Here is a 13,394-nt window from a genome sequence, read left to right on the forward strand (position 1 = left end):
CAAAATGCACTGGAACACATAAATTATGTTGAATGAAAAACCTCACTTCAGTTTTACAATCTGCAAAAAAAACATCTTATTCACAGAAAAAAATATTTGATCTGATTCATTTTAAACAGTCATGTGCAAGTTCTGTTTGGTGAATTCTACTAGTGTGGCAATAAAATACTAACTATAAATGAAAACTTACCAGGTTTATAACACTACAGATCTGGCCGATTCATGGATTTTTTATAGCATAAATGGATGCATGAACCAAGCTATTAAAAAAAAAAAAGAATTGTATTATTTTGTATTAGTTTAAGGATAAAAAATTACACTTTACGAAATAATATCTACACACAAATATGAGAGTTAGTTTATTGAAAGAAATCTAAATTCAAAAGAGAAAAAATGTCTCTTAGCATCAAATCTTCAATACTTTTATATATAGTACTAAGTACTTTTATATATAAATACCATATATGTTTAAGCATTTAAACATTAAGCATTAAATACAAAAAATCATATTTTCAGTCTAAATCAAAAGAGATTTTCAATAATAAAAAATCTGTCTCAATAACCTAAATAATAACTACTACAATAGAGAACGAAATTATCCGGGATGTTCGTAACCATCGCTATTCAGGATATCTGAATTTCCCGGTTTTCTGGATTGACCAAAAAGTGTCGTTAATCGATGTTTTATTGAACCCAAAGACAAGGAAAAAGTGTAACACATTTTGAAGTAAGAGAAAAAAAAAGCTGTCCTAAATTTAAAAAGAAAAAAAAATTCAAAGAATAAAAAAATTCAAAGAATAAAAAAATTTGCAAGTTTAGACAAGAAAAACAAGTGCAAGAAATACAAAATTCTCATATTTATTTTTTTTAAATAATTAAAATTCCTAAATCAACTAATAAAAACAAAATCAAAGATTAAAAAACGCAATATATTTCATATCTAATAATATGGGGGGGACAAAAATAAAATGAAAACTTATTAATCTAAATAAAAACAACGCTTGAAAATTATCAAAACGAAACGATAGTTAAAAAAGGCACTAACATAAATATTAAAACCTGGAACAAGGCAAGATCAATAAGATCAAAGGAATTTAAAAAATAACCTAATGATAAAATTTATGAATAAAAAGAATTAATTTATTGAGTACGAAATTTATCCTGAAAAGAAAGAAAAAACTCAAACGTAGAGGAATCAGAAAAAGAAAACTGCAATCTGCTTCATAAAATAATCGTATGTTTATATTAATAAACAATTCTCCTTTTATTTATTTTTTTTATAAAAACACGATTTTTAATGAAAGCAGATGTGATTCCACATCAAGAAAAACTTGCAAATGATACAGCACTTCTAAAGAATCAGAATGTATTCAAAAGAAAAATATTGTTTTGTTAATCTATCTTAAATAGATAAATAAATTCTTCCTTTTTTTTTCTCTTTCATCTTCTGTTCACTGATATGCATGTGCAATGCTTTTCCCCCACCCCCTCCTAATTCAAAGAGAAAACGAAATCAGCATACCACTCCTCTGAGTTTGATTGACAGCAGCTAATCAGAAGAACGATTCTGAGAAAATAAAATGTTCCTCACTTCCCTGCCCCCTCTTGATCTAAAGATCTTCAAGGTCACAGAAGAAATGACATTTCTCTGGGCAAACAGGGAGAAAAATTCCCCCCTTCCCCACATTTTCCTCTACTCAACTTCAAGGATGAGCCAAATTTCCGCTTTTTTTCATTATCGTTCTAGTTTAAAATGGCGGGATAACCTAGCAAAATTTCCCCCCGTGATCTGGATACCAGATAAACGGTTCTCTACTGTATCTACAAATTAGTAAAAAACATGTTTTAAAAACATGCATTTCAAAAATGTTTGTAAAGAAAAAACTTGTTACTTTGGATGACGTTATTGTTTCCATGGTACTCCATATTTTGATATGTTTGTTATTATTTATAACACCTATGAAAACCGTTTCAATCTAAAAAGCGATGTTACACAAACAAATGAACAGAGATAAATTCAAGCAATTGTGAATTGTCTAAAAGCTGTGATTAATTTATTAAGAAAGAGCAGCAAAATGTAAAATATACAGAATCTTCTAGATTGTAGCACTTCACACATAAAACAGATCACATATAAAAAATAGTAGTGTGAACAATTTATGCTTAACTCACAAGCCATTAAATAAATGTGCAATAAAAATTTAGTATTTTGTGTTACAGTTTAAGAAAGTATTAATTAACACATATTTTATAGCTAAAAATAATAAATTGTTTACTATCTTAAAAGACCTAATACAGAATTCATATTTAACTTCAGAGAAAATATTCTCACCATCCAAATGCGTAATTCTACAAAATAATGCACACGGCTATACAATGTGTTAGTTAAAAAAAATACTCGAGAATAATAACTGCAGATAAAAAAAAGAAACAATGCCAATAAAATCTTTAAAGTATTGAAAATTTAAAGTTATATGCATCATTATCGATATAAAATCATTATCCATTACACATTCTATGATAGCATTATGCATCATTATGAAAAACATACATAAAACATCTTCAAATCACTCTCTTGGGTTTAAATAATTCTTAACATTTTATAGAATTTCAAACATAAGACTGTTTATGGCTAATCACCTTCAAACCTTTCGAAAAAATTCAGATCTTTACCAAAAATAAATCAAAATCCAAATTAAGTCATACTTCAAAAAAAAAAAAAAATCTAAGTCTTCAATTTTTCTAGGTCAATAACTTCTTTTTCAGGCTGATTTGAAATCTGAATCTTATCCCAGTCATGGGTGCAAGTTGGAAAAAAGGCCAAGACTGAAAATTTTTTGACTGAAATACCTAACATACACAATACCCCCTCGACATATACAAACTATCTAAGAAAGCTTTACCATAATACATCAAGTTTAGATACTGTACGTCCCGCAGTGGACTGATCGTTAAGACACGGTTCCCAGCAGATCACCGAAATCAAGCATCACTGGCTACGGTCAGCGTGCGGGTGACCACTTGGATCAGTCTGCGTAGGGACTGAGGTATTGGTCCTCGTTAAACTGTGCTTCCGTAAAGTGCTCGACTTCGCACGCAGGTCGACAGGCTACCGAAGCGGAGGTGCCATCCCCTCCGCAGAGGATCAAAATTGTGATGGCATGTCTTCGGATCATCCTCCGGGATGTTTCCCAGACCGTCGCCAATAGCCCATTGTGCAGCTCTAGTGTGACGTAAATTAACAACAATAAATACTGTACAAAAAATATTTATTCATCTGTCCTTTGATAAAATAACAACAGGACATAAGAAAGTAGACCAATAGCGTAGACCTAAAAAATATTTTTAAGGACAGAAAAAAAAATTTCCAATTTCCGTCCGCGGACTTTTTCGAAAGACGGAAATTCATCCTGGGGACGGAAGACTTGCACCCATGATCCCAATTCCCTGTAACTTTTAGCAAAATACAATACTTCAGAGCAGTTAGTAAGATAACTTAAGAAAAATACTGAGTGATTTCACACAAAACAGTTATACTTTTCTCCATTTAAAAATAAGCTGGATCTTTAAAAACATATTGATGAAAATACTTAACAGAAAAAATATTCATTGATTTAAAATCATAGGATCTTAACTATTTTAATTGTAATATTGATATTTTTAAACAAAAAAAAAGATAAGACATTTCATCAAAATGTTTAATTAAATTTCAATTAACTGCAAAATAAGAATTTAATTAAGAATTAGAATTTAATCAACAAACCAAAGCAATCTGCAAAACGATCAAAGAATTTCACCTCTACATATTTTGTACAGTTGAAACATTTTATTTGTAAATCGCGTTTTATTTTTAAACATAAATTATTTAAACAAGTACTTTTATGAATTCAGAAGAAAAAAAAAATCTCTACTAGGTTAAATTTCTTATGAGAATTTGAAAATGGTATTTGCTATTATAATGGACTCTTTCTATCCAAAAACAACATAGAAAGAGAAAACATATGAAAAATAATTATAAATATAGAACTAATTGAATGTTTCAGTTTTATAACATGCATATTATTTAAAGTCAGCTATAAATTGTGCTGAGTACCAACATCACAGCTATACGTTGTGCTAACTGAGCAAGCAGGGTTAACACTCAAATCTGGAAGGAAAAACAAAATTCCCTGTGTTTTCTGTGTACATATTATACACAATATATTAAGAAGCAACAAAACAATTATTGTGCTCTTGTGTGAGCTACTTTGGGCTATTACAGTGTTAATTGCTAAAAAACTTAAGAAAAAAAAAGAACAGATGAACATACTTAAATAATGCTATAAGAAATTTAAATAGTTTAGTATAGTTAAAATATCATCCTTAAATAACTCATAGATCACTTTTGAGTGGTTGAAATTTTTCAAAAGACAAAAATAAGAAACAAAATTCCGAGTTTGTAAAAAAAAAATTAAAAAACACCTGCATTTTCCCCATTAATTTAGATGATTTTTAAATTCCCTGTATTTTCCAGACTTTCTTTATTTTCAACATGGAGTCACAATCCTGGCAAGGTAACAAAACAAAAACAAACAACAAAAAAGGATCTTATAAATTATGTTAAAAAGGAAGGGAAAAAAAAGAAATAAACTAAATAAAAAAATGACAAATATGCTTTAGGGTCATGTCAGCTCAAGAAAGCAAATATTCTGAAAGGTAAGTTATGAAGATAATTTCAATCACAAGTCACTAAAAAGTAATAACTTATTAAAAGTAGTAGTTAACATATATCGTATAGTATTTCACACCATTGGAGAAAAAAAAAGATACTTACCACTCCTTTATTTAAATTTCTGTTGATTTTACAAAATGCATGAGGTGGATTTTCATTCTAAAAAATAATTTAATTTTTAATAATTTTTTTAATGTTAAACATACAAATTTAGGGGGGGGAAATAAAAAATTTATCCTTTTACAACATTAATGTTCTCATGGCATTAAAACATAAATAATTCAAATTTACTTCAATTTAAATTATGGAAATTCTGATAAAATGTACTAATTTCAATTTATAATTATACACACATTAATATTCACAACATGGTTTCTTAGTATGTTTTTTTAATACAGGTTGAGTCTAAATGGTTTGGTGGATGGTTTAGAAATAAAGTAAAGCAACATAACTTAAGATGCAGGATTATATCCGTGGGGAATGGCTAAAAGCAAAGATTAGATTAGCCTAGAGTGGTTGACCTGCTTGTTCGAGAAATCTAACATAAAATTGAAATTAACATTGAATAAATATGAAAACATTTATTGGTTAACAGCCTCAGAAAATGTAGATTATGCAATGTTGGTCCAGGTGCACCAAAATGATGTCTAATAACAAAAAAATTGTTTTTAATTGGTTTAAATGTTTACAGGAAGGGAAATAAACCATGCTAGGATTATGACAAAGGAAATTCGATTTGGCAATAAACATGTGTGGCATACCATTACATATAAAGCATATGTGACAATCATTAATATCAAGCATTAGCGACTGATGCTGTTGAACGACTGCCTATGAGAAGATTCAGAATTAACAATATCAGTTCATTTACAAAGATTTTGGTAAACAAAGGATCTGTCCAAATTTTATCCAACACAAGGAAAGAGGAGTGGCATCAGTGCCTCAATCAAACCAAAAAGAGGTACACACAGACCTATTATAGCAACTTAATCAAAGATTTTATTTTAAATTTATAACCGTTGATGAATAGCCAACCCAATTTTTAGGTTTACGGCTACTAATATTCAACTAAGTATCATTGTAATTTTGAACCCAGTCCGGAAGACAAGGGGACCAGGATTGGGAGAAATTTGCCTTTGTGGAGGACTTTTAGATGAAACTAACTTTTTTTTCATTTTAAGGATTTGCCTGCTTTGAAAAGGCAAACAAAAACACAAACAAACAAAAACAAAATAGTCTAATTTTAAGAAACTCCTTAAAACCAAATAGTAAATTAAAATCAAAGGAAATAAAAAAACAAGAAAATAAATTATTTTACCAATCATTTTTCTTAATCATTGTATTTACATCTGTCTCATAATCATATAGCAACTTTACAATTTCCCAATCATTAGCCAATACTGCCCAATGCAGAGGTAATTTACCCTTGAAAAATTTAATATGTACAATAAAAACAATAAAAAACAAATCATACAATAATAAAAATAATAATAATGAAATTTTATATTGATGAATAATTTCAAAGAAACATGCAAAACATGAAATAATTTATGAATCAATTCATAAATAGGGTGTAAAATGCAAAAAAAGCTGCTATTTGATTGCTGTACAATAATAGAAGTTCAAAAATGTTAAGTGCAAAACACATTTAGGTTATTGTAAAAATACAAGAACTTTTAGTGAGGAAAGCGTGCACATGTGAAGTATGTATGCGTATAATTAATATTATAAATGTTTTAATAAAAAATATCGATGTGCAGTATTTATTTATTTTTAAACTGTGATCAATGACTGTAACAGCAAGAAAAAAAATAGTGAAGCCAATTTGAAAAAAATTGAGTTACTTAAAATTAAGATGATAAAAGTTTAAGTCCTGTCTTAATCATCATTATTTATTAGTTTAAATAAAATAAATAAATAAAATTAAAATATCCTATTCTGGCATGATTTAGCATTGGAGCACTACTATTTTGAAATTAAAAAAAAAACCACAAAGTTAATGTAAATACATAGAAAATCATTTTCGTTAAATGATGAAAATGAAATGGATGGACAGACATGTGACCTGTTTAGGATTAAAAAAAAAACACTTGAACAACATGATGTGGCAAAAAACAGGCAAATACCATAAAAACTACTAAAAAACGCTATACTAAACACAAATACTGTGATCGGTATTCAGGAGATATGATTTTACTTGTTTATATTACTGAAAAAGTTTTTGTTAAAAGTTATTTCTTTATTTCATTGCTTTACACGTTACTTTGCTTTATACATTACTAGACAATTTGACACACCAAATTAAGCTAATTTAGAAAAAAATAAGCTCACATTTTGCTCTTTTTTTATCAGTTATACAATGTAAAAATATGAGGTCTCAAATTAAGATTGAAAAATTCTAGTCGTACAAAATTTAGACAAACAAAAAACTAATTGAACTATTCTAAAGAAAACGAAAATATCAACCAAATCAACAAAGCTATCAATAAAACCTACTTAAAAGGATGCATTCAAAACAGTTCCAGCTATTATACAGATTCAGATCTATAGTCAGAAATATACAAATCTAACCTAATAACAAGGATAGATTTCACAACTAATTAAACGAAAAGCATTAAAAAAATTTTAACAATGAATTTTAATTCAAGGGGTGGATAATACTCAAAATTGAACAAATTGAAAAAGACAAAGAGTTATAAAACTAATAAAAAGAATAAAACTAATCAATTTTATAGTAAATGACTGAGAGAAAAAAGCATGGAATCACAAAATCAGTTTAAAAAGAATAGAGCTACTCAACATCAAGATAAAATCTTAGAACCAATAATAATGATTATTTCTATTTATTCACTTACAAAATAAAAAATAATTAATATCATCTGGCATGATTTAGTGCGGACATAAAATAAATTTTTAAAAAATATCTACAAAGTTTATGTAAATACATAAAGACAAATTTCCTTAAGACACAATCCTTAATTTCCTTAAATGGAATTGGGTAAAAAAAAATTATTATTATTTTTTTCAAAGTAAACAATGTTAGTGAAAAATGACAATGAAGCAAATGCAAATACATAGACATTCATATCTATAAAAAAATTCACTTGATTTTTTTTCACATTAAGCAATGTACTAAGTGAAAAATGACATTAGAGCTAATTTGAATACACAAACATTAATTTCTATTAAAAGATTAAATTGAAAAAGTTCTTTTTTTCAAATTGAACATTGGAAAATAACATTACTTAGAACTTATGCTTTATAAAATGATATTAATATAAAAAATCAACACATTTCTTTAAAATATATAGTGAGATTTTTACCCAAAAGAATCCTGAATGTTTGCAGGCATTTCTTTGTGGAGTAACATTTGAAATAAATATGCATGTCCTCCTAAGGCACACCTAAATAAAATCATAATATTATAAACAATTATTTACATATGGACATTTTGGTCTATTCTTGGTTTATTCCTGTTATAAATTTGATTAGTCTATTTTGATTTAGACATTCCATCCCATTTCTTACTTTTTGTTATTACAGGAGTAGCTATGCTTAAATAGCCTTAAATATAATTTAGCTTTGTTTATTAAACTATTTATTATTTCCAGTGACTGAAAATCAAGAATTTTAAATCCTTTTAAAATTCCTTCACATAAAACATACCATAACCAGTCAAATGACCGTTTAATCGAAAATGTGCTTATTATCCTATTGTTTTTGCACATTTGACTACATGACTTTTTCTAACAATTACATACGGTTAATATTCTATTATTGTTATTTTTTTTTTTTGTATTTTGTCTGTTTCAAATAATACTTGTCATATACCAATTTCTACCACAACCAGTCATTTGACTGGGAGAACAACTTATTGCTTTATAAGGTTATCGAATCAGAAATTACAATGTAATGTCTGTTCAAAGTATTGCATTGGATGAGTTGCACATTTCTGCAGACTGCTGCGTAGTTATTTCAATCAGAATAACTGTGACTTCAAATGTCGAGAAAGTACCAAAAATTTTAGATTGGCATTTTTGTGTCAGAAAAAGTGACCAAAACTAAATGTTTTGGTGAGTAGCTTATATTTTATTCTGATAGCTTTCCTTAATTTCTAACTAACTGTTAGTTTTTACCCAGAAAAATGTCGAAAAAATCAAGACAGCAAAAGTTTTTAGAAGAAATAATATTAACTATAAGAATAATTATAAGCTATCATTATAATTCTTATAATTATAGAAATAATAGTAATTAGAAGAAATATGTTTGCGGAAAATGTACAATAGAAACACCCTGTTTATGCAAAAAATGAGTTAAGCAATGATTTTAAAATTCTTTTTCTTTGTGTTTGTAATACATAAAAATGGGCAATATACAAATTTGTTTAATTATAATAAAGTTTTTTTAGTTTTATTTCCTTCCTAACATCCATATTTGATACATTCAATCAAGAAACATAAAGTCTGTACATTTGACAGGCTATGGTAGAAATAAGTATGTATTAAGTGTTGGTATGTTTAGAGTAGGATAAAGGCAAATTCTATTGCAAAAAAGTAATGCACGATTTTTAAATTCAGAATTATTTAGTTCAGAACAGAAAGTAAGATAATTTTATTTTGTTGCATAAATGAACAAATAATGTGAGTCTAAGATTAGTATATAAAATTTTGTTACAGTACTGTCGCCTTAAAAAAATAACAACGTTTCAATTAGTTAATCTTTCTTCATACCAATATTTAGTTCAAACTTGAAAAATGTAATTAATCCAATATTTTTAAAATCACTGCAAATATGCCACTAATATATTTTTTAAAAATGTAATTTAGAGATGATAACTCAATTCAAAATTAAAAAATTCTACGATATGAGTAATGTATTGATAATAATAGATTATCTTTAAAATCAAATGAAAGAGACAAATCAATAATTGTGAATCTCTAATCTATAAGAATTTGTAACTACATTTGCTAAAAATAATAAATAAGGGTACGATCCCTTAACTCACAGGCTTTCAGCAATGGCGTCATTCCACATTTGTCTTTCTTATTGATAGGCATGCCATGCTTTACCAATAACTTAATTGTAGATAGATGACCCTTCACAGAAGCATCATGAAGACCTACAAGATAATTATTTAGATAAAATTGACTACCTAACGGTAATTAGATAAAAGGCAGTTTAAATATTGCATAAGCACCCAGCAGGAGAGAGGGAGTTTGCCATCTACTTATTTTTGCTGCCAAGGGAGGAGGGAAGTTAAGACCAATGCGTGTGATATTAAAATCATCTTAACACAATACAGAGTTTTGATCTTCCTGAATTAAATGTAATTATCAGGGGCTCACAGAAAAACACAAAATTATTACATGTTCAGCTGGGCATACGCGCAGAATATGTTACATTGATCGAATGAGGCTTGGGGAAAATGCAGGTAATTTTTTATCTAATTAACAAATAAAATTGCTAGAAAATTTTGTGAGGATAAAAAATGTGTTACAAAACGAAACGCAAAAAAATTGTTGCAAAATTTTTCTCTGTAAAAATAATCAATATATACATTTTTAAATTTTGTTTTAATATATTAACTTAATATGGCAGTTTTTTTATTTTTTATTTTTAATTCCTAAACTTTATGCAGAGTTCCCATTCAATTTCAGAAGAAAAAAATTCCCTGACTTTTACAGGTATATCAGGCAAATTTCAATGAAAATCTAAACCAAATTAAATCTGTACCATGCAATTTTACATCAAAAAATTTAATTTTCCTATTTGTGATGTCAAATATAAGATTTTGTGAGCAGACACATATAATACAAGGAGAAAGAAACATGGAAAAATTTCACTAAAAAGTGGAATTTTATAAAATAATTGTAATAGATGTTAGAATTATTTAACGCGAATCTCAATAACTGATTACTGTTACTAACAATTTTAAGACTGCTTATTTTCTAGGTATTATATAGGAATTTACCAAGCTTTTTGTAAAAAATTGAAATTTTCAATGACTATCCCTTGCTTTTTAGAGTTAAAATAAAATTTCCTGACAATTCCAGGTTTTAAATGTCCATGGGTTTATAAGGAGACCTTGGATTTTAAATAATTGTTTTAAATTAAACAATTATTGCCCTTCGTTAAAAAAATATTATTACAAATTTTAACAATATACAAACTTTACTTTCTAAATATAGTTTGAAAAGATAATTATAACATGAGTATTATAATTAAAAATCTAGAATTAGATTTATAATTATAAATTAACAATAAATTTAGGAGAAATTTCAAACCAAAAAAAAAAAAACTTTTCTGGAGAAATATTATGGGAAATATAAAATGATCTGATAATTTTCTGCTCTCCTGGGCAGGTCTACAAAATATACCAAACATATATATATATATATATATATATATATATATATATATATATATATATATATATATATATATATATATATATATATATATATATATATATATATATATATATATATATATATATGTATATATATATATATATATACAGTGAAACCTGCCAAGTCGACCACCCTTGTAAGTTGGGCACTTGCGTAAGTTGACCTCAATTATCAAGAACGAAATTTTTCCTATATAATATAAAGAAACAAAACCTTTGTAACTTGACCACCTGTCTATCTTGTATGTTGACCACTGAAATAAGTCAATTTTGTCTAGGAGTATTATGGAATTCTATTCTATAACCCTCATAAGTTGACCAGAAAAAAAAATTCAGAAAATTTTCTGTCATTTTGGCAATGTGCGTTAAAATTTCACTTGTTTGGTGAAATAGTGTAAAAAGCTAATCTAAACCCTTTTGTGAGTTGACCATCAGGGGAAACTGTAAGGGGTCAGCTTTTGACCATTTCTTTCATCCGTTCATTGAAAACAGGTATGTTAGTTGAAAAGTTGCTCTTCCAGTCGCAATAGTGAGCATTTGAATAAATGAATGCTCTGAAATATGCTTTGATCCTTTATTTATGGTCTTTGATCTTTAAAGGTAGTAAATAAATTTTAAAGTGTTCAAATAATTTTATTTTGTTAAAGATTTCAAATTACATGTTCTCGTGTTCTGTTATTTTAAGAAATTATATTTATTAAATGCTTCACATGCATAACTAACGAAATAATTTTTTATAAAAAATTAGTTAAATATTAGAATTATATGTATCAAATTGAAGTTCATTCAGGTTTAAACGCATTTCTTAAGATATTCATTTGCATATTTTCTGAATAAATTTTTTAAGTCAAGTAAAAAAAAAAAATTAAATTTATAGCAGCGAAAAAGTAAACAATGACCCACTCCCTCTATAAGTTGGCCACTTGTCTAAGTTGACCACTAAAACAATGCACCACAAGTGGTCAACTGACACAAGTTTTACTGTATATATATATATATATATATATATATGTATATATATAAATATATATATATATATATATATAATAAATAAATAAATACAAGAAAATATAAATACAAGAAATATATATATATATATATATATATATATATATATATATATATATATATATATATATATATATATATATATATATATATATATATATATATATAATAAATAAATAAATACAAGAAAACACTAAGAAAGTTAAGAAAAACAATAAGTAACATTTATTGCGCTTAAGCTGCAAGTAAACAGCACTCATTAGATAAGTTCAAAATGAAGAATAAAACAAAGAAAAATTATAGACATATGAAAAAAAGGGGGTGGGAAATAATAAGTAAAAAAAACAACAAACAACATTTTATTAAAAAAAAAAAAAAAAGTGAAATGTTAATTAAAAAACCGGAAAAAAAGCCGGAAAAAAAAGATATAATCTTTTCTTCAGCCCACACAATTATATCCGCAAAACAGAGTGCTTTCTGATATTGTATCAATAAAGCCAAAGCAAAATATATTAATACAATAGTGTGAGGAGCACTCAAAAAATTTTTTTATAAAATAACTACATAAAAATAGATCATAAAAAGTAAATATAACATGTAAAAACAGATAATAAAATAAAATAAAAAGAAAAAACATTAAAAAGGGGGGACTATAAAGCGAGTAGCAAAATCATAACAACTTACATGGACAGTTATTTTTCAAGAATGATTTAAAAATGTTTTTGCAGAAAGATTGCCAGATTACAAAATATGAAAACAAAAGATGAAAACAAAAGCGCAAATTGAGTGTAACAAAAGGGTTCTAAAGTGTCGTTCTTACTGCACTGCTGAAGTGATTTGTTATTCTGAGTTTTGATTTGTTAGTTACCAAGGATGGGCCCGAAATGGATGTGCACAAGGTAATATTATACTGGATAATTTTAAAAATTGATCATAAATAGTTTTAGAAGATAGATGTTTATTTAAGAAAAAATATAAAATAGAAAAGAGAAACATAAATTGCCTGCTTTGCAAATAATTTTAGCCGCGGATTTGCACGATATGGATTAGCACATAGAAAAATTATTTAAATTATCAAAGAAAAAATTCTTTTCAATAGATAATTTTTAACACGGATTTGCCCGAAATGGATTTGCACATGGAAAAATTAACAAAGAAAAAATTTTAGCAGATAATTTTAACCACGGATTTGCCCGAAATGGATTTGCACATGGAATTGTATAAATTAATAAAGAAATTTTTAGCAAAAAAATTTATCCACGGATT

The 13,394-nt window shown here is 26.9% G+C and overlaps 1 protein-coding gene across 22 annotated transcripts in view; it reads right to left on the minus strand.

Annotated features, from left to right (window-relative positions):
• LOC147810093 (uncharacterized) overlaps nt 1-13,394 on the minus strand; it is a 66,477-nt gene that overhangs the window by 34,489 nt on the left and 18,594 nt on the right. For 7 of the 22 annotated variants that reach the window (XM_087165174.1, XM_087165169.1, XM_087165165.1 and 4 more), the window contains 5 exons: nt 9,717-9,830; nt 8,035-8,115; nt 6,030-6,136; nt 4,814-4,870; nt 191-260 (listed from right to left, as the gene is read on the minus strand). In XM_087165174.1, coding sequence (XP_087021300.1) covers nt 8,105-8,115; nt 9,717-9,830 — 125 coding nt within the window. In that variant the 3' untranslated portion in view covers nt 191-260; nt 4,814-4,870; nt 6,030-6,136; nt 8,035-8,104. Of the gene's footprint in view, nt 1-190; nt 261-4,813; nt 4,871-6,029; nt 6,137-7,207; nt 7,283-8,034; nt 8,116-9,716; nt 9,831-13,394 lie in introns of all 22 variants that reach the window. The other 15 variants (XM_087165177.1, XM_087165175.1, XM_087165170.1 and 12 more) reach the window with 9 other exon arrangements.

Source organism: Parasteatoda tepidariorum, chromosome 5, assembly GCF_982258835.1.
Source record: "Parasteatoda tepidariorum strain Cologne lab strain chromosome 5, Ptep-v5.0, whole genome shotgun sequence".
NCBI lineage: Eukaryota > Metazoa > Arthropoda > Arachnida > Araneae > Theridiidae > Parasteatoda > Parasteatoda tepidariorum.